The sequence below is a fragment of the Scyliorhinus canicula genome, chromosome 10 (genome assembly GCF_902713615.1).
Source record: "Scyliorhinus canicula chromosome 10, sScyCan1.1, whole genome shotgun sequence".
Lineage (NCBI taxonomy): Eukaryota > Metazoa > Chordata > Chondrichthyes > Carcharhiniformes > Scyliorhinidae > Scyliorhinus > Scyliorhinus canicula.
This window is the reverse complement of record NC_052155.1, coordinates 6,983,154-7,010,412: the sequence shown is the minus strand read 5'-3', so window position 1 is coordinate 7,010,412 and position 27,259 is coordinate 6,983,154. Positions and strand designations below refer to the sequence as shown.

Genomic DNA, 27,259 nt, shown 5'->3' with positions numbered 1-27,259 from the left:
CGATACAGCTTCAAATAGGTATTCATCTCACAACCAAAAAGCTGGCTCTAAGCACTGGGAAATATACATATTTTATTTGGCCTGAAGCTCTCTATTTCGAGGTCACTTGGAAGGCGAGCATTGTATTAAAACGATCGCAAGATGAAAAGCACGGCTTGGGTGGAAATGGGTAGAGCGCGCACCAGGAACAAGTATTTATTTTAAATGGTCACAATTGATTTTTATATATAATATACCCAGCGTCACTAACACAGAGAGGAATATTTAAAAATTAAAAAGAAAAATGCTGTTCCTGACATTATTTGGAAACAATTTATTTTTACAACGTGGAATTTTAGTTTAATGTAAGAAATTGACAAGATGACCAAAAGAGGGAAAATAAAAAGATACCATGGTCGGCATTGTAGCTCGAGGCGCCAAATGGCTGACCCCGTGTTATTAAGTTATTTTTAGCTCTATTTACTGTTGCCGAAGCTGGTTTATTTACAGCAACAACATGTGTTTATAGAGTTCTCTTAATGTCTTAAAACATTCAAAGGATCGTCACAGCAGTGTCAGCAAACAGAATTTGGCAAACAACAAAAACAACACAATGAGATTTTGGGAGAGGTGATCAAAGGTTTGGTCAAAGGGGCAACTTTGAGGGAGGACTTTGAAGGGAGAGAGAGATGAACCCAAGAGGCAGGGAGATTGAGGGTGGGAATGACTGAGAGCTCAGGCCCGAGGCAGCAGAAGGCATGGCTGCCAACAGCAGAGATTAAAATCAGCCATGCACAGAAGACCAGATTTGGAGGAGGGCAGGGATCTCGGAGGGCAGGAGGGGCTGGCGAAGGTTACAGAGACACGGGAGGGACAAGGCCATGGAATGAGCTGGATGAGAATTTTTTTACAGCGTTGAGTGTGGCCAGACCAGGAGCCAGTGAGCATGGGGCACTGGGCGAATGGGACTTAGGGGCGGGTTAGGATATGGGCAGCAGAGATTTAGGCGAGCTCAAACTACAGAATGCTGCAGTAGAGGGATATGGGTGTCCTTCCACCGTGAATCACAAAAGAACATTTAGAAGGAAGTTACGGCAAGTAATTAGGAAGGCCAATGGAATGTTGGCCTTTATGGCAAAGGGAGATGGAATACAAAAGTAGGGACGTCGTATTTGAGAGATATAGTTGTATTGGAAGCAGTTGAGAGGAGACTAACCAGGCTGCTTTCGGGGATAAATGAATTATTTTATTCGGAAAGGTTGAGTTTATACTCAAAGGAGCAGTGACCTCAGGATTCTGAGGGGGTCTGATAGGATAAGTGTGGAGAGTTTTCCCTTTGTGGGGGAATCTAGAACTAGCAGGAAGTTTAAAAATAAGGAGAACCCCTTTAAGGCGGTGATGAGACGACATTTTTTCTGAACGTGGGTAGTCTTGAGAATGCTCTTCCCCCAGATGGAAATGAAGGCTGGGTCACTGAATATATTCAAAGCCGAGTTAGACAGATTTCTGATCTACAAGGGAGTCAAGGCTTATACGGGACAGGCAGGAAAGTGTGGTTAAGACCACAATCTGATCTGCTACAGTCTGATTGAATGACGGAGAAGGCTCGAGGGGCCGGCTCCTGCTTCTATGTCTTATGCTCTTATATTTATGCTTTACAGTATGTAGGGGAGAGGCAGGCTATAACAGAGGTGTGAGACCAATAGGCAGAAAATAAACGGTGCATGGGGAGGACATGGCCTAGAAAGGAGCAGACTAAAAGGAGGCATTTCTGCATCAGTAAAGGAGCTGGTGAGGGAGAGAGAAAGAAACTATCATCTCTGGTAGCGAAGCCTGGAACAAGGGAACATAACCTTAAAATCATAACTAAAGCACAAAGGGGTGAAATCAGAAAGTACTTCACACAATATGGTTGAGGGGGAATGTGGAACCATTTCCCAAAAAGCCCCAAGAGGCTTTTCCACCATTCAACAGCATGACAGCTGATTTGTATCTTAGCTCCAGCTTCTATATCCTTGTTCAACAAAAATCTATCAATCTCAGATTCAGTATTATTTGAGCCTCAGTATCAACTGTGTTCTGTGGGAGAGTTTTCCACACTTCTACAACCCTTTTCATGAAGGACGCTTTCTAACCTTGCCCCCCAAGTGCCCTGGTTCTGATTTTAAGGCCATGTCCCCTAGCCCTGACCAAATGTTCTCTATCTGCCCCATCAGTTTCAACTCATTTAAATCTGCCGTTTAACCTCCTATGTGCCAAGGTATTAAAACTATGAAACAAAGGTGGCTTAGTTGGGAGTTGTGATAGAGGCAGCCAGGATCTAACAATGTGGAACAGACACAAGTGGCTGAATGAGTTCTCCCTCTTCCTATGCTCTAACCCTACAGATGCTGAAAGGTGCCCTCGTACGAACGGGATATGGCGCTCGACTCATTGATCGACAGTTCCACCGCGCCACAGCAAAAAACCGCACCGACCTCCTCAGAAGACAAACACGGGACACCACTGACAGAGTACCCTTCGTCGTCCAGTACTTTCCTGGGGCGGAGAAACTACGACATCTTCTTCGCAGCCTCCAACACATCATCAGCGAGGATGGACATCTTGCCACGGTCATCCCCACACCCCCACTACTGGCCTTCAAACAACCGCGCAACCTCAAACAAACCATTGTTTGCAGCAAATTACCCAGCCTTCAGAACAGCAACCACAACACCACAAAACCCTGCCAGGGTAATCTCTGCAAGACATGCCAGATCATCGACATGGACACCACCATTACACGTGGAAACACCACCCACCAGGTACGCGGCGCATACTCGTGCGACTCGACCAATGTAGTCTACCTCATACGCTGCAGGAAAGGATGTCCCGAAGCGTGGTACATTGGCGAGACCATGCAGACACTGCGACAACGAATAAACGGGCATCGTGCGACTATCAACAGGCAGGACTGTTCCCTTCCAGTTGGGGAACACTTCAGCAGTCAAGGACATTCAGCCTCTGATCTCCGGGTCAGCATTCTACAAGGAGGCCTTCAGGAGACGCGACAACGCAAAATTGCTGAGCAAAAACTTATAGCTAAGTTCCGCACGCATGAATGCGGACTCAACCGGGATCTGGGATTCATGTCGCATTACATTCGGCCCCCACCAACAAGCCTGGACTTGCAGAGGCCTACCGACTGAACTGGCTTGGGACAATTCACACCTCTTTAACCTGGAGTTACCTCTCTCTCAGCATCTTTGATGATTTGATTGCCTGCAGGTGCTCGCATTCCGGGGCATCTCTGACTGTGTCTATATAAACATTTCTGGAACAAGCCTTTCCATTCACCTGAAGAAGGAGCCGTGCTCCGAAAGCTCGTGTTTGAAACAAATCTGTTGGACTTTAACCTGGTGTTGTAAGACTTCTTACTGTGCTCACCCCAGTCCAACGCCGGCATCTCCACATCATATGCTCTAACCAACAGCTGAGGGTTAATTCAGCACTCATTTCTGCTTTTCTCACTCACCGACAGACTGAAGACGTTGGCAAAGTAGTGATTATATCTGTCTTTTACATTGCAACATGATTAAATAGCCACTTGGTTGAACAGAGCAAGTATTTCTGAAAAGCGAGGCTGATGAGTTTTTGGTCTTCGCTCATCAGAACAGATGCAGGAATACCAAATTTCAAAGAAAGCAACAAGCTATACTGCACAAGAGTAAGTGGATTGGTTGGAAAGTTGCCTCGGATTGGTCAAGGAGTTGCCATGGAGAATAATATATACATAATGATAGATGATCAAAATAAGGGGCACAAATAAATAAATTAATGAATGTGAAAGAAGACCATAAGATATAGGGGAAGGGGCAGCACGGTTGCTCAGTGGTTAGCACTGCTGCCTCGTGACGCCAAGGACCTGGGTCACTGTCCGTGTGGAGTTTGCACATTCTCCCCGTGTCTGCGTGGGTCTCACCCCCACAATGCAAAAGATGTGCAGGTGGATTGGACACGCTAAATTGCCCCTTAATTGGAAAAAACGGCCACTTTAAATTTTTTTTTTAATATATAGGAAAAGAATTCGGCCATTCGGCCCATCGGGCTTTCTCCGCCATTCGATAATTTCTGATGTTTCTCATCCTCATTCTCTTACCTTCGCCCACTAACCCCTGATCCCCTTATTAATCAAGGACCGATCTATGACTGTCTTAAAGACACTCGGTGCTTTGGCCTCCACAGTCTTATGCGGCAGAGTTCCATAGATTCCCCACCCTCTGGCTGAAGAAATTCCTCCTTACCTCTGTTTTAAAGGATCGTTCCCTTAATCTGAGATTGTGCCTTCTGGTGCTAGTTTTTTTCTATCAGGGAAAACATTGAGTCCACGTCCACTCTTCTAGGCCTCAGTATTCAGTAAGTTTCAAGGAGATACCCCCTTTTATTTCCACTTTCTGCCTTCTGCCAGTCAGCCAATCCTCTATCCATGCTACTTGCTCTACCTTGCTCCTAACACCACAGGCTCTTATCTTATTGAGCAGCCTCCTTTATGGGACCTTGTCAAAGGCCTTCTGGAAATCCAAACAGATCAGGTCCACTGACTCTCCTTTGTCCAACCTCCTTATTACCGCCTCAAATAATTCAACCAGATTTGTCAGGCATGACCCCCCTTTGACAAGGCCATGCTGACTCAGTCCGATTTTATCATGCACTTTCAAGTACTCCACAATCTCATCTTTAATAATGCATTCTAAAATCTTACTAACAACCGAAGTCAGGCTAACCGGTCTATAATTTCCCATCCTCTGCCTCCCTCCTTTCTTAAACAGAGGTGTTACATTAGCCACTTTCCAGTCCTCTGGGACCCTCCCTGAACATAGAACATACAGTGCAGAAGGAGGCCATTCGGCCCATCGAGTCGGCACTGACCCACTTAAGCCCTCACTTCCACCCTATCCCCGTAACCCAATAACACCTCCTATCCTTTTTTGGTCACGGAGGGCAATTTTATCATGGCCAATCCACCTAGCCTGCACGTCTTTGGACTGTGGGAGGAAACCGGAGCACCCGGAGGAAACCCACGGAGACACGGGGAGAACGTGCAGACTCCGCACAGACAGTGACCCAGCTGGGAATCGAACCTGGGACCCTGGCGCTGTGAAGCCACAGTGCTATCCACTTGTGCTACCGTGCTGCCCAAAGTGGTTCTGCCTCTAGTGATTCCTGAAAGATCATCACCAATGCCTCCACAATCTCCTGAGCTATCTCCTTCAGAACCCTGGGGTGTAGTCCATCTGGCCCGGGTGATTTATCCACTTATAGACCTTTCAGCTTCCCCAGCACCTTCTCCCTAATGATGACCACGACACTCACCTCTGCCCCCTGACTCTCAGAGTTCTGGTATGGCACTGATGACTTCCACTGTGAAGACTGATGCAAAGTACCTATTCCGTTCCTCTGCCATTGCTTTGCTGCTCATTACTACTTCTCCAGCCTCATTTCCCAGTGGTCCAATGTAGATTCTTGCCTCTCTCTTAACTTTTATATGTTGAAAAAAACTTACTAGCCAGCTTACACTCATAGCATCCCTGCAGTGGAGAAGGTGGACATTCAGTCCATCGAGTCGACACCAACCCTCTGAAAGAGCATCCCTACTTAGGCCCTAACCAGTAACCCTACCTAACATTGGACACTAAGGGGCAAGTTAGGCCAATTCACCTAACCGGCACATCTTTGGACTGCAGGACGAAACCCAGACAACCCGGAGGAAACCCACGCAGACACGGGAGAACGTGTAAACCTCTCACAGGCCGGAATTGATCCCGGGACCCTGGTGCTGTGAGGCAGCAGTGGTAATCTCTGTGCCACCTTGCTGCCCTATTTCATTTTCTCCCCCACCTTATTCTTTGTCCTCAGATTTCTTTTAAAGGCTTCCCACTAATCCTCGCCACATTGTCTGCTTTTTATTTTGCTTTTATGATGTCCCAGAATATCAAAGTTGCCTCATCCTCCCCTTGACATGTTTCCTCCTCCATGGGATGAATTTCTGTTGTGCCCCCCGAACAACCCTCAAAAACCTCGACCATTGCTGTTACTCCATCTTTCCTGCTAGGCTCCCCCACCAACCGACTCTGGCCAGCTCCTCCCTCATGTCTCTGTAGTTACCTTTATTCAATTGTAATACTACTACATCTGATTTCAACCTCTTCCTCTCAAACTGCAGGGTAAATTCTATCATATTGTGGTCACTGCCCCTTAAGGGTTCCTTCACCTTAGGTTCCCCAATCAAGTCTGTCTCATTACACATCACCAAATCCAGTATTGCTTGTTCTCTAGTAGGCTCTGTCACAAGCTGTTCCAAAAATACATCTCTTAGACATTCCACAAATTCCTTTTCTTGGGATTTACTGCCAACTGGATTTTCCCAGTCCACCTGCATATTGAAGACCCCATGATTATTGTAATCTCGCCTTTTTTACATGTCTTTTCTATCTCCAGATTTATTTTCTGCCCCACATTCTGACTACTACTAGGGGGCCTGTACATAACTCCCATCAGGGTCTTTTTTTCCTTTGCGATTCCTCAACTCTACCCACACAGATTCTATGCCTTCTGATCCTATATCGCTTCTTGCTATTGTCATGTGAGAGTACCTTGAGGAAATGGGTGTTTAAGAAATGTGCCTTTAAGAAATGGGTGTTTAAGTAATGTACCTTTAAGAAATAGGTGTTTACCAGTGATGCCAGAGTGTGGGTGGAGCTGAGCAGCCTGTCAACTTTTTACTTTCATTTTAGGCTGTTTGCTGCAGGGTGTGTTTTAGTTTCGTTTTCAGTGTTGGAGCTGAAGCTAGACAGAGCAGCTGTACTGTTGATCTCTCTGCCATGAAAAGACTATCTCTTGATCATTGGGTGAAGTCAGAATTATAAATGTTCTCAGTAGTGAATGTGAACCTAATGTGCTTCTGGTAAAAGGTGTTTTAAGTCTTATGGATGTCAAAAGGAAAACATAAAGGATTACTTAGTGTTGTATTCTTTGGGTGTTGTATTTGAATTAATGGTTGCTAAGATGTTCACTGTATGTTTTAAAAAGGTTAACTTGAGTTCATAGAATAAACATTGTTTTGGTTTAAAAAATACTTTTCCATTTCTGCTGTACCACACTTGTAGAGTGGGCCATGTGCTCCCCATACCACAATCTAGTAAAATTGTGGGTCAGGTGAACTCCATGATACACTTTGGGGTTCTCTAAACCCTGGCCCATAACACTATCGATTTAATTTAATTCCTTACCAACAATGCAACCCCGCCCCCTTTGCCCATCCGCCTGTCCTTTCGACAGGACACACATCCCCAACTATTGAGTTAATATTGTGTTGGTGCCATTGGAATTTGTTGGGAACTGGATTTGGGATGTCAGCTCCTACAGGATTAAAAGCTGTTTTGGGCAAATGCACAGGTCATTTCTACACTTGTCTCGATTTGCACATTGAGTACAAATATAATACTCACGTTAAAAATGTGGACCATAATACCACAGTAGTTTAGCTGCAAAGCGCAGAATCATTTAAGGGAAAGTTAGCTCAGCATAGGAGCAAGAAAGGAAGAGAAGGAAATGCTGACAGGGTGTGATAGAAGAGGGCGAAATAGAGGGGGTTGGAGTTTGTTTGGAGCATGGGCCGAAAAGCAAAATATTGCAGATGCGGAAAATCTGAAACAAAGCTGAAATGCTGGAAATACTCAGTAGGCCAGGCTGCACTGGCAGTTAGAGGAACAGAGTTAGCATTTCAGTTTGATGGCATTCTGCTAGAGCTGACCTGGGCCAGATGGCTGAGTGGCCTGTTTCTGTGCTGTAAAATTCGACAGTATGATTGGTAACCGACACAGGTACAAACACCAATGAGAAGCAGACGGGCCATGAAAAAAAGGGAGGCAATAAGGCACATTAAAAATAAAGTCACCGCAGTGATAGATAATTGCTGATGAATTTCCCAGGGTGCTACTTATAAATGATTCAAAACACAGTAAGGACAGGAATGTTATTCTTTGTGATGCATAATGCATTATCCTGCTGCTAAGAAGCTGAAAGGTTCGGAGGAGAACCTTTAAGAATACAGGTTCAATTGCTAGTTAAGTAAACACTGGGTGAGATCATAGTTCAATTGGGCCAAAATGCTCACTTTGATTTTTTTTTTAAAGCATTTGTTTGGCAGGATCAACGAAGAGGTTGCAGATATTCAGACTCAGCTATATTCCGTTGCCCAGGAGAGTTTTCCTGTTCATTTTGACAAGTGGGAATGCGGAAGGAAGAAGTAAGAGAGGAGCGGAGGGAAAAAAGCGGAGTGGACGGAAGCTTAGGTCCCTTTTCCTCAATCCATGTGGGCACAAGAGATTGACACTAAAAAGGCCTCCCAGAGGCTGCAGGATTAGGTCAGGTGGGCCTTGTGTCTAACTGAGTGCAGTGGGACTCAAAGAGGGCACAATCGGTTAGTGGAGAGACCAAGACGGTTCAGATTATGACGGTGCGTGAGCAAATGTCAGTCGAGAGGGGCAAGAAATTAAACACACTTGGGTCAATGGCAATGGGCAATACAGGGCGAAGGAGAGAAATAAAGGGTCCATAAAATCTATGAGGAGTAATGAATTGTTAAAAAATAAGGAATATTTTACAAAATGAAACGTGGTTCTTAAGAGTGCTCCCCCCCCCCAATTTTACCCCACAGATTAGGGTTGCCCGTGAGTGAGAGCACCACCCCATTCCTGACGTTACTGCGCTTTATGGCATAAACCGTCTCAAAAGTGCTTTCCACAACATTGCCCTCAGCTTGGAATATTTTCCTTGACCTCCAGCTACGACACACAGCTGCATGCTCTGCTTCCTAATTCTGATCTCTCACCAGCCACGCCATGACGGAACAGGCCACCAAACAGCAAGCTGAGAATGCTGACAACTAGAACTAGGGGGCATAGTTCCAAAATAAGAGGTCTCCCATTTACCATTGGGGGGGGGGGGGGGGGGGGGGGGGGGGGGGGAGGAATTTCTTCCCTCAGAGGGGCGGCGGTCTTTGGAATTCTCTACCCGAGAGAGCAGAGGCTGGGTTATCGAATAATGCAAGGCCGAGGTAGATTTTTGATCAGCAGGGGAGGAAGGCAGAGTTGAGGCCGCAATCAGATCAGCCATGATCTTATCGAATGTAGGAGCAAGCTTGATGAACCAAATGGCTTAACCACGCTCCTAATACTGATGTTCCTTATGAATGCCCCCAGGCGGAGGCCCCTTATCTGGGGAAATATCCTGGCACCATTGGAGACCCCCGGGGTTTGAAGAGCTTACGACATTACCAGTGCAGAACCCTACAGCCTGCTATCAAGTTTATTCGGAACAACTGGTCTGTGGTCTACATGAGCCTCCTCTCATCTCTGCAGCAGCAGAGACAGCCCCTTCCTCAATAATCCAGAGCATTCTGGACTGGTAGGGTAGCAAATGGAGAAAAAAAAGTGGATTTCAAAATCCCGTGGGAAGACCCACTGAAAGTTTGCCTCATCACCTCTTAGTGCTGTAAGTGACCTAAAATAGAGCGAACGCTAACAAATTGAGGTGACTTCGGAAAAATGAAGGTGGGCGGCAATCTGTGCAAGAAAATGAAGATCGCTTATTGTCATAAGTAGGCTTCAAATGAAGTTGCTGTGGAAAGCCCCAAGTCGCCACATTCCTGCGCCTGTTCGGGGAGGCTGGTATGGGAATTGAACCCGCGCTGCTGGCCTGCCTGGGTCTGCTTTCAAAGCCAGCGATTTAGCCCTGTGCTAAACCAGCCATAGCCCCAAGAATGAATGGTGGTCCAATTTGCATGTAAAGTAAACCTGTGGTACAAGTGTACACAAGGCCTTCTTATCTACCAACAAAAGATGGAGAGAGCCAGGAGTTAAAGAACAACAACTTCACTCCACTCATTTGAACCTGAAGAGTGGACTAACGGCACTGAATTGGTGGGATTTTTTTTAGCAAGTGGCTCAGGGCGTTCCAAGGAAGCTGGTGAAAATCTGCTACTCCTGAGGCAGTTTATTAGTGTGCATGAATCACACACAGACAAACCACCCTCCCAGCAACAGGTACACGCCTTTCAATCAACGGAAGCAACACTCGGGATCAAGCAAGCGCCTTTGGGGTTTTACACAAACTCTCCAAAGCCACTCATTTGTGCAGCAGGGGGTGGGGGGGTGGGGGGGGGGGGGGGGTGGGGGGGGGGGAGGAGGAGGATAAAGAGCGTCGTTCACGTCTCCCTTCCAATTGCTCTTATACAGTTTAAGCAATTATGTGAAATGCAATGTTAAAATGACAACAGTGGGCCTAAAGATACACCAACAGAATAGAAGAGTGGTGGGGGGAGCAAGAAAAGAGAGAGAGAGAGAGAGAGAGAGAGAGAGAGAGAGAGAGGCACAACTCATTAAACTGGCACCTTGGGCGTTTGCTGTTTTTCACAGGCTCCACAAACTCGCTCAGGGGAAAAGTAAGATCAAGCTACAGTCAAGAGAGAAAGCCATAAAGCATAGTAGAACAGATCAGACTTCCCTACTCAGTTACCTCCTTGTTAAAAGCCAAGTATGCAACTTAAAAAAAATACAAGGGCAGTTTGCACAGACTCAGGGCGTGTAATATACTTCCAAGTCAACTTGGCTTTCTTAAAAATTCCTGAAAGAAGAAGAAAAAAATCAAGATAACTTTTGAAAAGGCAGGCCCTCATTTTTGAAAACAAACTTTTCTTTTCAACACAGGCAGGTGAGAGACAACCCACTGCAACAACTCGTTCATTTGCTGCTTGATATATCTGCAACCAAATTAAATATGCATTCAAAACTAGCTCACATAAAGCAAGGGCAGGATTTTATTAACAAATTACCTGGGCAGGATTCAGCTGGAATTAAATTAACTCCGGCTGTAGGGGCCACTTTCACTCAAGGTTTCAAAGAAAAGGTAGCTGGAAGATTCTGCAGTCACACCCATGGGCTGAGTCTGGGATGAAGCTAAAATAAAGGCAATAATAGCACATTCTATCTATTATCAGGGCTGTTAAAATGGGCTAACGGCCTTAGACTTCAGCACTTTCAGCTGTATTAATTCAAGAGTGTTCAAAAACAGCTCCATATTCAACTACCTTTTAATCACACCCTTTGGAAAGCAACAACAAAATACTGCAGAGGCTGGAAATCAGAAATGAATACAGAAAATGCTGGAAATATTCAACAGATCTGACAGTATCACTGGAGAAATAGCCTTAATGTTTCAGGACCCTGGTCCTTTATCAGATGTGGAAAAAGTTAGAAACATGCATAGTTCCTATTTTAGGCCGCCCCACCTACTCTGCCGTCTAACACAGTGGGTAGCACTGTTGCTTCACAGCTCCAGGGTCCAAGGTTCGAATCCCAGCTTGGGCCACTGTCTGTGTGGAGTCTGCCCGGGTTTCCTCCGGGTGCTCCGGTTTCCTTCCACAAGCCCGAAAGACGCACTTGTTAGGTGAATTGGACATTCTGAATTCTCCCTCTGCGTACCCAAACAGGCGTCAGAATGTGGCGGCGAGGGGCTTTTCACAGTAACTTCATGGCAGTGTTAATGTAAGCCTACTTGTGACACTAATAAAGATTATTATTATAATAATAAGATCAAGGCTGGTCTGGTTGTGGTTTCAACTCCACTTCATCACCTACGCTCTATATCGCTCAACTCCCCTGTTTATAAAGCATCTGTCCAACTCAAATTTGAATAACTTCAATGACACAGTCTCCACTGTTTTCACATACCAACAAGCGTCAGAGAAACAAATTGTCCTTACCTCTGTCTTAAATGGTAGATTGCTTATTCTTAATGAAAGATGAAAATCGCTTATTGTCACGAGTAGGCTTCAAATGAAGTTACTGTGAAAAGCCCCTAGTCGCCACATTCCAGCGCCTATTCGGGGAGGCTGTTACGGGAATCGAACCATGCTGCTGGCCTGCTTTCAAAGCCAGTGATTTAGCCCTGTGCTAAACCAGCCCCTAAACTAAGAGTTTACTAAAGTAAAGGACCAAGTAACACAGTAGGTGCGTGCAAATGATAGAATGGTGAACCATTGCCGCCAAAAAATCAAAACCTGCCTCGGAAAAGAAAACAAAAGGAGGACAGTCTGAAATTGTTGAACTCAACCTTGATTCCAGAAGGCTGTACGGTGCCACATTGGAAGTGGAGATGCTTCCGTAACGCAGTCACCTAACCAGCGTTTGCCCCACCCCACCCCCCAATTTAAAGAACACTGCATAGTGGGCAATCAATACAGTGGACTAAACCGAAAGAGCCGCACATAAGTCACAGCTTCGCCTGGAAGGGAATGAGTACCTGGGGCCTGATACTGTGAGAGGAGAGGAGGCTAAAAACAAAGGTCTTGCTTCGCCTGCATTTGTATGAAAATTTGTACTGTGGGAAAGCGAGGGGACGCTGGGGTAAATGAGTGGACCAGAGTGTCGCAAAGGAAATATGCTCTAAGGGGGGAGGACAGAGGGGGGACGAGGTGCTGATGGTGACATCATGCTGGAAATGACAGAGGATGACCTGTTGAATATGGAGGGCAGGGCGAGGGAACCCTATCGGTAGGGGAGGGAGCAGACATGGAAGAAAACGGATGGACATAATCCCCTTGTGATGCAAGGTCAACAATCTCAAGTGTCAACTGTTTCTGTCTCCACAGATGCTGCCTGACCTGCTGAGTATTCATTGCTACTTTGGAAAATAGATATTTATGTGCGCTGGGTAAACGTAGGGTGGCATATAACAAGCATATTGAATCATTGCTGAGTCTGCACAAACAAGATTCATGAGAATGATACTGGAAGAGTTTACAGAAATCAAAAAAGTCTGAACAGGCCTGGCCTCTTTGCACGAGGAAAATAAAAGAGAAAATTAAGGAGTGACCTGTTATAGATCAAGATATTGAAACTATTCAATATATGTAGAGATATTTCCGGCTGTTCTGCTCTCCCCTTTTCCTTCTGTCCCCTCTGCATAGGGTTCCACTCGCCCTGGCCTCCATATTCAACAGATCACCCTCCGTCATTTTCAGCATGTCGTCACCATCAGCACCTAATGCCCTGCCCTGCCCCTTTTAACAGATTCCCTTTGCGATACTCTGGTTCACTCAGCATCCCCTCCCTTTCCCATGGTATATTTTCATGCAAATGCAGGAGATGCAGCACCTGTGCTTTTATCCCCTCTCCTCCCAGTGTCAGGCCTCAGGAAGTAGGGGGCCATATACATAAAATGTCACCTTATCAATCCAGTAAGAATCACTGCCGCACAGCACCATCTAAAGGACAATTAGGGATGGGCAACAAAGACTGGCCTCGCCGATGACATTCACATCCCATGAATCAATGGAAAGAAATCTTCACCCAGAGCGTGGTTATAATGTAACTCACTGCTACAAGGAGTAGCTGAATTGCATAGTAGGCTGTAGATTAATTTGCTGAAGTTAAATAAACAGGAGAGGGAAAGGAATAGAATCATAGAATTTACAGTGCAGAAGGAGGCCATTCGGCCCATCAAGTCTGCACCAGCCCTTGGAAAGAGCATTCTGCTTAAGCCCACGCCTCCACCCTATCCCCACAACCCAGTAACCCCACCTGACCTTTTTGGACACTAAGTGCAATTTATCATGGCCAATCCGCCTAACCTGCACATCTTTGGACTGTGGAAGGAAACCGGAGCACCCGGAGGAAACCCACACAGACACGGGGAGAACGTGCAGACTCCACACAATGACCCTTGCCGGGTATCAAACCTGGGACCCTGGAGCTGTGAAGAAACAGTGGTAACCACTGTGCTACCGTGTCGCCCCACGGAGGACATGTTGATTACGTCAGACGAGGGGCAAGGGAAGGCTCACATGTGACCCAGGCAATAGTGATGCCAGTTTGTATTATTAATACAGTACTATGTAGATCAAGGTTACGTGGCTTCATTACCAAACGTTGCACTTGGACAAGTCCAGATTGCAAGGGAAACCTCCTAGGTCACAGCTGCAGCTGTGTGTGTTTACCAACAATATCAAGGCATTTTTAAATTTTTATTTAGATTACCCAATTATTTTTTCCAAGGGGCAATTTAGCATGGCCAATCCACCTACTCTGCACATTTTTGGGTTGTGGGGGTGAAACCCACGCAGACACGGGGAGAATGTGCAAACTCCACACGGACAGTGACCCAGAGCCGGGATCGAACCTGGGACCTCAGCGCCGTGAGGCGGTTGTGCTAACCACTAGGCCACCATGCTGCCCGATATCCTTTCCCTCTCCTGTTTATTTAACTTCAGCAAATTAATCAAGGTATTTGACCTCTTGGTTGCCTCCAACAAAATCCAAGGCCAATTCTCGGCCAAGCGCTTCAAACACTCTGTCGTCTGTGCGTGTGGAGAAAGTCAAAGAAAGGAACCACAAGCCGAGGAGAAATGGCACGAAACAAGCACATTTCCTGGCCACAGCACATCCCAAAGCGTTTTCTAATCAATGAATTAACTTGGAGGTGCAGCCACTGTTCGAACAAAAGAAATGCGGCAGCCATGGCACGCAGCAAGTTCCCACAAACAGTCATGCGATGACAACCGGATCTTCGGTTTCAAATGATGCTGGCTCAGGGGAAAATATTAGTCCGGACAGTGGGAAGAAATCTCCTGCTATATCAAGGTTTTTTTTTAAAGTTACGGTACAAAACAAATTAACTTAGCATCTGCGTTATGTGACAGCATTTGCATTGAAGACTATTACTTTAAAAGAAAATTATGTAAAAAGGCCACATGATTGGAGGAACACGAGGGCATCATCTACCATGAGTTAGAAAGAGTTTGATTTTTTAAAATTTATCCTTTCACGGGGTGTGGGTGCTGTTGGCTGGGTCAGCATTTGTTGCCTGTCGCAATTGCCCTTGAACCGACTGGCTTGCGTGGCCATTTCAGAGAGGTAGTTAAGAGTCATTTTGGAGGGCAGGGACCTTGCTGTGGGTCTGGAGTCACATGTAGGCCCGACTGGGTACGGAGGGCAAATTTCCTTCCCAGATGGAATCAGTGGCCCAGATGGGTTCTTACAACAATCAATGAAAGTGGTCATGGTCCCCATTACGGAGACTAGCTTTCAATTCCAGACTTATTAATTTACTTTCAACTTCAGCAGCCGCCATGGTGTGATTTGAACCCTTGACCGCAGAGCACCAGCCGAGGCTACTGAGTTACTAGTCATCTCTGCAACACTGTCTCCCCTTAAAACGTCAGCTGTGCAAACCTGATCACTCACCAAATTCAGTGAAAGAAAGGTAGACCTCTTGGAAACGATTACTCGCCCAGCGACATTACAGCTACGCCACTGTGTCCCACGGTAGTAACAGCAGTAAGTAACATTTCATTGGAATGTTACGAGGCAGCATTTCACACAAGGTGATAATGGGACAGAGGTGAAAAGCTTGGTCAGACAGGTAGGCTTAAGTAGTGTCTTTAAAGAGGAGAGAGGGGTAGAGAGGTGGCGAATCCCAGAATTTAGGGCCTCAGCAGCCAGCGCTGGGGAAATAGAAATCAGGCTGCTTGAGACATCAGAACTGGAGGAGCATAAAGATTGCAGAGGGTTGCAGGGTTGAAGGAGATTATAAAGATAGGGAGGGGCACGAACTGTGGAGGGATTTGGAAACAAGGGTGAGGAATTTAGAAACGGAGGCATTGCCAGGCCAGAGGCCAATGTGGGTCGGTGAAAACAGTGGACAAAAGGAGTTTGGAACTTGACACAAGTTAGGATACACGCAGCAAATTCACATTAGCAGACAGGTAACAAAATGCATGCAGCACCATGCCTTTATCCGTTGAAGTCAACTGTAAAACAGCCAGCGATCGGATACCACTCGCTCTTGTGCTCCCTAAGGTGAATCTTACCAAGCAGATTGCTTGAAAATTTGAGCTACTGTGCGGGGATCCGTTACCTACCTATTTCTAAAGCTTTTTTCTGAAGAGACACAGAAGAGAGAAATGTTTCATCTTTACAGGACCGGATTACAGTGCCAACCAACTCGGAGTTTGTTGCAAGGATGCGTGCGTTCTCTTCATTGATGTTGACACCGGCCATAGAGGCCACATCATTGATGTCATCCTCATCCCTGGAAAATTAAAACAGACATTTAGTCATGAGGGAGGCGGCTATTATTTGCCATACACAAAATTAAACACAAATCTCAAACTGGTCCCATGCGAAAAATGAAGATAATTGCATAAAATAAACAGGACCTAAGTAGTGCTTTTTAGACCGTGAGTATCTGTGGCAAGGCCAGCATTTGTTGCCCACCCCAAACTGCCCTTGAATGGAGTGGCTCCCCAGGCCACTTCAAAGGGCAGTTTAAGAGCCTCACATTGGGGTGATATGTAGGACAGACTGGGTACGGCAGAATTCCTTCCCTGAAGGGCATTAGTGAAACAGATGGGGCTTTAACGACAATCAATGATATCATGGTCACCATTATTGAGACTAGCTTTCAATTCCAGATTTTATTAGTTCCATTGAAATTCCGGCAGAGTTCTTGATGGGATTTGAACCCCTGCATCCCGAGCAGGCGCCTGCGCCGGTGACATTACCACCCTGTCGCCCGTCTCCTGCTAAACACCACGCAAGTTTCCAATTCCATTCCCTTCATTTCAGCATTGCTTTCTGTTCCCTTTTGTTACATCCACCAATCTAATTTTCTTATGAAAGTCTCCAATCTATTTTGTCTCGACCACTTCCGATGGTAGCAAGTTCCACATTCTAACCACTTTGAGTAAAGATATTTTTCCTCATTATCCGACTGAATCTATTTAGTCACCATCTTGGGTTTGCTTTGTTTTGACTTCTTCCACCAGTGGAAACATTCTCCCCACATCCACCCTAACCGCTCATGATTTTTTTTTTAAATCAAAGGGGCGGCAGGATGGCACAGTGGTTAGCACTGCTGCCTCACTGGGTTAGATCCCGGCCCACTCTCCCTGTGTAGTTTGCACATTCTTCCCGTGGTTGTGTGGGTCTCACCCCCACAACCCGAAGATGTGCGGGGTAGGTGGAATGGCCATGCTAAATTGTCCCTTCATTGGAAAAAATATATATTTTTTTAAATCAAGGGATTAGATAGTCTCCTATTTCTACAACGCCAAGTGCTTTCAAGCCCATGAAGGACATTATGCAGTGCAGTCACGGTTAACAAGAGAGATGTGGCAGCCAATTTGCACACAGCAAGCTCCCACACACAGCAATGTGATAATGACCAGATGATCTGTTTCAGAGATGTTGATCGAGGGATAAATATTGGCCAGAAGAGTGTCCTTCAAAATAGGTATATGCCCACATAAAACTGCAGAGGCAGCCTTGCGGGGCCTTGTCAGGAAACACAGGGATCTATTTATTCTATAGCCGGAGTCACAACATATATTGGTGTTCTATTTGTTATTGTCTGGGACCGGTAAGGTCATAAATCAAGTTCTAATCTCAGCAATTCCACCTCATGGAGTTCCCACATCACAGTTAAAATGTAACTTGCCAAATGGTTAAGATTTTTCAGACACGAATGAAGCTGCATTTGAAATCGACAGGACCAGAAGGAGATAAAGCCTTGTATAAAATTACAGCACAGAAAGAGGCCATTCAGCCCCTTGCACTTTTGCTGGCTATTTGAAAGAGCTATCCCATTAGTCCCTGATCATCCCAAAAAATCTCACAAGCTTTCCCCTTTTAAGTAAACCTCCAAATCCCTTTCCCAAAGTGATGATCGAATCTGCTTTGCAGGCAGTGTTCCAGATCATAACAGGCTGAGGAAATAAATTCCCACCCCCCCTCCCTGGGGTTTCCAAACAGAATTTGTTCTTGAAAGATATGCCGAGTGGCCCCCTGCTGCTTCACTAATGTAATGTTAGAGAAAGGTGGAAACTCAAAGTGGCATGATCGTTCACTGAATGCTGTGGTGCCCCTTAGTGGCTGATCACAGCACAGCATTACCTTTCGGCAGTCACTATTGCTGCTCATCCGGTTTCTACTTTGCAAGACGCTTCAAAATAACCACACCTACAACGGAGGTCGGGGTGGGGGGTGGGGGGGGTGCAAAATGAAGGAGAAAATATATCTGGTTAGCTCTGCAGCCCAAAATCTATTGGCTGCAATGATGCAGCAATGGTGGTCTGTAGGAACTTACTGCACTTCAAAAATCACACAAAGGAAAAGTAATGGGATATGGGTTCATTTTCAGATCCTAGTACAGAATTAGGCCATTCAGCTTAAATGATCCAAACTGCCTGATCAGGGTGGATGTAAAATATATTAATCTTTATTAGTGCCACAAGTAGGCTTACATTAAGAACAAAGAATACAGCATAGGAACAGGCCCTTCGGCCCTCCAAGTTTGTACCGGTCAAACCCTTGGCTATAACCGTCAGCACTGCCTCGAGCCATTTCCCTCTAAACCCAGCCTATCCATGTATTTGCTTCCACAACCTCCCCTGGCAATGTGTTCCAGGCACTCACCACCCTCTGCGTAAAAAAACCTGCCTCACACATCTCCTCTAAACTTTGCCCCACGGACCTTAAACCCATGCCCCCTGGTGACTAACCCCTCCACCCTGGGGAAGAGTGCCTGCCCCTCCACTCTATCCATGCCCCTCATAATCTTGTAGACCTGTGACAGGTCACCCCTCAATCTCAGTCTTTCTCATGAAAACAGTCCAAGCCTATTCAACCTCTCCGCATAGCTAACACCCTCCAGACCAGGCAACATCCTGGTAAACCTCCTCTGCACCCTCTCCAAAGCCTCCACATCTTTCTGGTAGTGTGGCGGCCATAATTACGCGCATTATTCCAAGTGTGGCAGAACTTGCATGACTTGCCAGATTTTATACTCAATGCCCCGTCCAATGAAGGCAAGCATTCTGTATGCTTTCTTGACTACCTTGTCCACTTGTGTTGCCACTTTCAGTGATCTGTGGACCTTCTTGCCCAGATCTCTCTGACTTTCTATATTCCCAAAAGTTTTGCCATTTAACACCGCAATGAAGTTACTGTTAAAATCCCCTAGTCGCCACACTCCGGCGCCCATTCGGATATACTGACGGAGAATTCAGAATATCCAATTCACCTAACAACCATGTCTTTCGGGACTTATGGGAGGAAACCGGGGCAAACCCACGCAGTCGCAGGGAGAACATGCAGGCCCACACAGACAGTGACCCAAGCAAGGGATCAAACCCGGGACCCTGGTGCTGTGAAGAAACAGTGCTAACTACTGTGCTACTCCCATGACACTACTTTGAAGATGCACTGGGGAATCCTGGCCAATATTTATCAATCTGTCAAAATGACAGAAAAACCAGCTCATTGCCTCTAAAGTACTTTGTGAAGTGTAGTCATGAAAAGCACGATATAAATATATTTTTGAAAACACACTCGCTCTATTTATAAAGCCCGGTTCTTAACAGGGAAATAATCTAGATTTCTGAGGTATGGAAAGTATTCTACAGAGTTCGAAAACTGTACATTATAACCTAACTTCAGTTAACCTAGAATGATGGCTGCATAGTCTGATAATTAATCACCACTGTAACCATAACTGCAGTCAATAAACCAATTCTGGAAATGATTTCAAATTACATTTTGTGGCACTACATACTTGCAATTCACAAGTCTAGAAGTAAAACTTGCCTCAATTAACTTACAGGAACAGGAATCAAAGGCGGACCAGGAAATCAAGAGCTAATTGGGTGAGTACATTTATATATTCTATAATTACAAGGAGCAGTGAAGAAGGTCCTAGTTAATATTATTCGAGATCAAAAGGATGAAGTTAATTCAAAGGGCAAGCCATGGCACAAGAGCTCCAAGCCGTGGTCTGCTCTTCTGGCTCCGCGTGGGAGACCAGGAGCATTTCTGATGCTCGGGGCCAGCATGTGTGCAGGAAGTGTCTCCAACTGCAGAGCTGGAGTGCCAGCTGGCGACACAGCGGAGCATCCGCAAGGTGGAGAGTGTCGTGGATAGCACATATTGAGAGGTGGTCACACTGCAGGCCCAGACTCTACAGGCAGAGGAGAATGGGTGACCACCAGGTAGACCAAGAGAACTAGGCAGGCAGTGCAGGAATCTCCTATGGCCATTCCCCTGCAAAACAGATGTATTGTTTTGGATACTGTTGACGGGAATGACCTTATGGGGCTGGTGTAGCACAGTGGGCTAAACAGCTGGCTTGTAAAGCAGAACAAGGCCAGCAGCCGGGTTCAATTCCCTTACCAGCCTCCCCGAACAGGCGCCGGAATGTGGCGACTAGGGGCTTTTCACAGAAACTTCATTTGAAGCACACTTGTGACAATAAGTGATTTTCATTTCATTTCTCCGGGGAAAGCAGCAACAGCCAAATTCATTGCACCACAGTTGGTTCTGCTGCAGAAGGGAGGAATAAAAAGTGTGGAAATCCAATAGTTATAGGGGATTCAATTGTGAAGGGAATAGACAGGCATTTCTGTGGCCGTAAACGAGATTCCAGGATGGTTGCCTCCCTGGTGCTAGGGCCAAGGATGTCTCGGCGTGGTTACAGGATTCTGGAGGGGGTGGGTGAATGGCCAGTGGTAGTGGTACACATCGGTGCAAATGACATAGGTTTAAAAAAAGTGATGAGCTCCTAAAAACAGAAGAGAGAGAGTTAGGAAGGTGAGAAGTCTGACCTCAAAAGGTAGTGATCTCAGGATTACTACCAGTGCCACGTGCTGGTCAGAGTAGAAATAGCAGGATGTATAGGATGAATAGGCGGCTGAGGAGTTGCTGTGAGGGCGAGGGGGGACCTGTATACCTGGACAGAACTTTGGGGGGTGGTTAGAGCAGTTGGGGAGGGTTTACACTAATATGGCAGGGGGAATCAAGAACATGAGAAAAACCAGCAAGGAAAATGATAGGCAGAGAAACCAAGGGCCTGTATCAGATAATGACACTGTAACAAATAGTGCGGATGGGACAAGGAACAAAGACTAGCCCTACCGTTTTGTTCCTGAACGCTCTGAGCATTCAAAATAAAATGAATGAATCTGTTGCGCAGATCGATGTAAAGGGTATGATATAAGAACATAAGAACTAGGAGCAGGAGTAGGCCATCTGGCCCCTCGAGCCTGCTCCGCCATTCAATGAGATCACAGCTGATCTTTTGTGGACTCAGCTCCACTTTCCAGCCCGAACACCATAACCCTTAATCTCTTTATTCTTCAAAAAACTATCTATCTTTATCTTAAAAACATTTAATGAAGGAGCCTCAACTGCTTCACTGGGCAGAGAATTCCATAGATTCGCGACCCTTTGGGTGAAGAAGTTCCTCCTCAGCTCAGTCCTAAATCTACTTCCCCTTATTTTGAGGCTAGGCCCCCTAGTTCTGCATTTCCCCGCCAGTGGAAACAACCTGCCCGCATCTATCCTATCTATTCCCTTCATAATTTTAAATGTTTCTATAAGATCCCCCTTCATCCTTCTAAATTCCAACGAGTACAGTCCCAGTCTACTCAACCTCTCCTCATAATCCAACCCCTTCAGCTCTGGGATTAACCTAGTGAATCTCCTCTGTACACCCTCCAGCGCCAGTACGTCCTTTCTCAGATGAGGAGACCAAAACTGAACACAATACTCTAGGTGTGGCCTCACTAACACCTTATACAATTGCAGCATAACCTCCCTAGTCTTAAACGCCATCCCTCTAGCAATGAAGAACAAAATTCCATTTGCCTTCTTAATTACCTGTCCATTTGCCTTCACATATGTTTGGGATTACAGAGACATGACTCCCAAAGATAGGAACTAAACATTGAGGGCGATTCAGTTTTCAGGAAGGACAAACAGAAAGGAAAAGGTGGTGGAGTTGCATTGTTGATTAAAGATGATATTAATACAATATTGAGTACAGATGAGGTGGAATCTGTCTGGATCAAGTTAAGAAACACCAAGGGGCAAAAAACATTCATCGGGGTGGTATATAGACTACCAAACTGCAGTGGTAATGTTGGGAATAGCATTAGGCAGGAAATCAGAGATGCATGTGATAAAGGAGCATCAGTGATTATGGCTAACTTTGATCTGCATACAGATTGGGTGAGTCAAATTAGTCACAGTACAATAGAGGAGGAATTTCTGGAATGTATACGGGATGGTTTTCTGGACCAATACGTTGAGGAACCAACAAGGGAACAGGCCACCTTGGACAGGGTGTTGTGCAATGAGAAAGAATTAGTTGCCAATCTAGTTGTGCAAGATCCTTTGGGGATGAGTGACCATAATATGATAGAATTATTTATCAAAGTGGATTGTGAGGTAATTGATTGTGAGACCAAGGTCCTGAATCTCAATAAAGGTAACTATAACGGTATGAGGCATGAGATGGCTATGATGGTCTGGGAAACATTACTGAATGGAAGGACAGTGGGCAGGCAATGGCATGGTTCAAGGAACAAATAGGTCAACTCCAAAAGCCGTTTATTCCTGTTTGGCGCAAGAATACAAAGGAAGCTGTGGCCAAACCATGGCTTGCAAGGGAAATCCGAGATAGTGTGAGATTCAAAGAAGTGCCATACAAAGTCGCAAGAAAAAGCAATCGAGTTGAGGATTGGGAACAGTTTAAAATTCAGCAAAGGTGGACCAAGGGATTGATCATGGGGAAAATATATGAAAGTAAGCTAGCAGGGAACATAAACACTGACTGTAAATGTTCCTATAGGTATGTAAAGAGAAAAGGTTTGATAATGACTAATGTCGGCCCCTTACAGTCAGAAAAGGGGGAATTAATAACGGGGAACAAAGAAATGACCGAGGAACTAAATTCGTACTTTGCTTCTGTCTTCACAAAGGAAGACAGCAACACTGTACCAGAAGTTTCAGTAGGAGCTAAAGGAAATTAATAAAGAAATTGTTTGAGGAAAATTAATGGGATTTAAGGCAGATAAATCTCCAGGGCCTGATAATCAATTTCTCAGAGTACTTAAGTGTCCCTAGCAATAGTAGATCCATTGGTAGTCAATTTCCAAAATTCTTAGGACTCTGGAATCATTCCTACAGATTGGATGGTAGCTAATACAAGCCCGATATTCAAAAAGGAAGGTAGAGAGAAAGCAGGGAACTATAGACTAGTGAGCCTGACGTTGGTAGTGGGGAAGTTGCCGGAGTCCAGTGTCAAGGATTTCATGGCACAGCATTTGGAAAACAGTAGTATAATCAGACAAAGTTAGCATGGACTTACAAAAGGCAAATCATGCTTGACAAATCTAGTAGAATTCTTTGAAGATGTAACTTGTTGAGCTGATCAGGCAGAAACAGTGGATGTGATTGATTTAGACTTTCAGAAGGCTTGCGGCCAGAGCTCACATAGCAGATTAATATGTAAAGTAAAAGTGCAAAGGATTGCAGGTAGTGTCAAGATGGATAGAAAGCTGGTTAGCAGACAGGAAGCAACAACTTGGAATCAATGGGTCTTTTTCTGATTGGCAGGCAGTAACTAGTGGGGGTACCACAGGAACCTGTGCTAGGACCCAACTGCTCACATTATATATTAATGATTTGGGTGAGGGAGCTAAATGTGTTATCTACAAATTTGCAGATGATACAAAGTTGGGTGGGAGGGCGAGTTATGAGGAGGCTGCAGAGATGCTTCAGAGGGATTTGGACAGGCTGAGTGAGTGAGCATATACATGGCAGATGCAGTAAAATATGCATAAATGCAAAGTTATTCGCTTTGGTAAGAAAAATAGGACTGCAGATTTGAACAGGTGCAAATTGAGAGGTAGATACTCAGCAAAACCTTGGCGTGCTCGTGCATCAGTCACTGAAAGTAAGCGCGCAGGTACAGCAGGCAGAAAGCAAATGGTATGTTGGCCTTCAAAGCAAGAGGATTTAATAGGAATAGGGATGTTTTACTGCAATTGTATAGGGCATTGGTGAGGCCACACCTGGAGTAGTGTCTGCAGTTTTGGTCTCCTTATCCGAGGAAGGATGTTCCAGCTATGGAGGGAGTGCAGCAAAGGTTTACCAGACTGATCCCTGGGATACTGGGACTGTCAAATGAGGCAAGACTAAATGAGTTAGGATTATATTTGGACTCCGTAAGTGCAGCCGGTTTCAGTTCAGGCAGGTACCATGGTCGGCGCAGGCTTGGAGGGCCGAAGGGCCTGTTCCTGTGCTGAATTGTTCTTTGTTCTCTTTGTGTATTCATTGGAGTTTAGAAGAGTGAGAGGGGAACTCATAGAAACTTACAAAAGTCAAACAGGATAAGACGGGGTAGATTCAGAATGCTCCCGTTGGTGGGGGAGTCCAGAACTAGGGGTCATAGTTTGAGGATAAGGGGTAAACCTTTTCGGACCGAGGTGAGGAGAAATGTCTTCACCCAGAGAGCAGTGAATCTGTGGTATTCACTACCACAAAGTAGTTGAGACCAAAGCATTGTGAAATTTGTGCCAAACAGGAATAAACAATTGTTGCAGTTCCCCCATGGTCTCCTTGAATGTTTGCCGCAGTCCAAAGATGTGCAGGTTAGGTGGATTGGCCATGCCGAATTGCCCTCAGTGGCCAAAAAGATTAGGTGGGGTTACTGGGTTACGGCGATAGGGTGTAGGGTGTTTAGCTCACTGGGCTAATCGCTGGCTTTGAAGGCAGACCAAGGCAAGCTAGCAGCACGGTTCGATTCCCGTAACAGCCTCCCCGAACAGGCACCGGAATGTGGCGACTAGGGACTTTTCACAGTAACTTAATTTGAAGCCTACTCGTGACAATAAGCGATTTTCATTTTTTTTAGATGTGGGTTTAAGTAGGGTGCACTGGCGCAGCACGATGGCGCAGTGGGTTAGCCCTGCAGCCTCATGGCGCCGAGGTCCCAGATTCGATCCCGGCTCTGGGTCACTGCCCGTGTGGAGTTTGCACATTCTCCCCGTGTTTGCGTGGGTTTTGCCCCCACAACCCAAAGATGTGCAGGCTAGGTAGATTGGCCATGCTAAATTGCCCCTTAATTGGAAAAAATGAATTGGGTACTCTAAATTTATAAAACAAATGTAGGGTGCACTTTCCAAGGGCCGGTGCAGACTCGATGGGCCGAATGGCCTCCTTCTGCATTGTAAATTCTATGATCCGTAAGGTGCTTGACTGCCTCTCCCAATCTACGTTAAAGGTAAAACCCCCCCCCATTAAAAGTACTTGGCCTTGATTTCACACTTCACTAATTCTGCATTTATATAATCTAGCACTTCCGAGCTGCTACCAGGGGTCGACACACAGCAACAATTAGTTTTAGATCCTCAATTCCACCCACAAGACCTCCAATGATACATTCCCCTCATTATGTCCTCTCTCCCAATGAATTCATTCTGTTTCTAATCAGTGAAGCTATTACCCGACCTCTTGTCATTTTCTCTACCCATCCTGTGAACCGTATAACCTGGTACATTAGGTTCCCAATGCTGACCATCCGGCAGCCATATCTCAGTAATGGCTTCCGTCTCATCATCTCCAATTATTTATTTCTCACACTCCATGTAGTTATATAGAGAACTGTTATGTGGGCCCCACACTCTTAACCTGACCCTCAGCACTGAATTTTATTCACCCACTCATTATTTTTCACCTGCGATTTAATCAATATGCTGCTTATAGTTTTGCCATTACCTGCCGTTTTTGAAATTATATTGATTTGCCGGGTTGCCCCCCCCCCCCGCCATATGTAATATGTTTAATAACTTGGAAAAATGAAATCGTGCAACTTACGAATTTTCCTGTCAACCATTCTCTTGTTCAGTTACCCCAAGAACTTCAAAAAATGCTTTACATTGTGATGTCAGAGTAGAGCAAATCGTTTGTTGCAGCACACGAATAAAAAAAAACAGCATTCTTCAGAAACTCAGGCCATCCAAAAGTGACTTACAGCTACAATTCAGTGAAGTCACTGTTGTGATGTAGGAAACACAGCGGTCAGTTTGCACACAGCAAGCTCCCACAAACAACAAATGAATAATCTGTTTTGCTGACGTCGAGTTATGAATAAATATTAGCCAGGTGTGATGAATGTAAGAAATGTTCATTTTCTCGATGTTTTGTTATTAAAACCTGGGCTAAGATGTATACAAAGATGTACGACTGCTAGTGCTGATTAAGGTGTCGTAGAAGTGAGGTAACACTGATTTTCGGGTGAAGTGTTCTGCTAATAGATCTCGAGAGCCATTTCCTTGTTTACAAAAAGCTAGCTAATGGAAGATTGTTACGGTTTGAAGGACCCCTGGGGTGTAGATAATTTATGAGGGGTATTATGTTTTGTCCTGGCTAAACAAGTCAAGGGACATCTTGTAAGAAGAGACAAAAGAAAGCCTTATGCTTTGGGTACCAACAATGTAGTTACACTTAGGAGACAGGTCTATCTGGAGAGTCAGTTGTATGTGTTTCAGTTTGGTTCTGAAAGATTCGCTCTCCAAATTTCTGCAAAAAAACATCAGTTTTTAAACTTTATTCTTGAGTAATATTTAATATATATTGGTTTGCTTAATTGGAATATAGTGGCAGATTTAGAAAGTTAGTCAAAGTCTTAAGAACTGTTGGGCAGCACGGTGGCACAGTGGTTAGCATTGCTGCCTACGGCGCTGAGGACCCGGGTTCGAATCCCGGCCCTGGGTCACTGTCCGTGTGGAGTTTGCACATTCTCCCCGTGCCTGCGTGGGTTTCACCCCCACAACCCAAAAGATGTGCAGGTTAGGTGGATTGGCCACGCTAAATTTCCCCTTAATTGTAAAAAATAATTGGGTACGCTAAATTTATTTTTTTTTAAAGTCTTAAGAACTGTTGTAACTTAACTGTAAAGCTATTTCTTTGTTGTTAATATGGTTAATTTTGTGTTTAAATTAAAGTTTGTTTTAACATAAAAGATATCTATTAGTCATCACTGTAGTGCAGCAACATTTCTTCAGTTTTACAAATTGAAAATAATTGGGTTCTCGTTCAGGATCTAACACAGGACCCCAGGGATGTCAACTCTTCGTGATATTAAGAAACAGTGAAAGGCCTAGATACAGCAAAAGCTCAGGGAGCCTGACAACATCCCAACTATAGTACTGAAGACTTCTTCTCCAGAACTAACTAAACCCTCTGCCAAACTGCTCCAAGTCAGCTACAATACTGGCAGCTACAGGATCATGTAGATAATTGCCCAGATATGCCCCATCCACAAAAGCAGGACACATCCAATCCTGCCAATTACAACCCCATCAGTCTACACTGGATCATCAGCAAAGTGAAGCTAGCAG

The 27,259-nt window shown here is 45.3% G+C and overlaps 1 protein-coding gene across 1 annotated transcript in view; it reads right to left on the bottom strand.

Moving 5' to 3' along the window:
* LOC119972901 (transcription initiation factor TFIID subunit 4-like) overlaps positions 1 to 27,259 on the bottom strand; it is a 167,494-nt gene that overhangs the window by 93,263 nt on the left and 46,972 nt on the right. Inside the window, exon 10 of the mRNA XM_038810446.1 lies at positions 15,941 to 16,110. Coding sequence (XP_038666374.1) covers positions 15,941 to 16,110 — 170 coding nt within the window. The remainder of the gene's footprint in view (positions 1 to 15,940; positions 16,111 to 27,259) is intronic.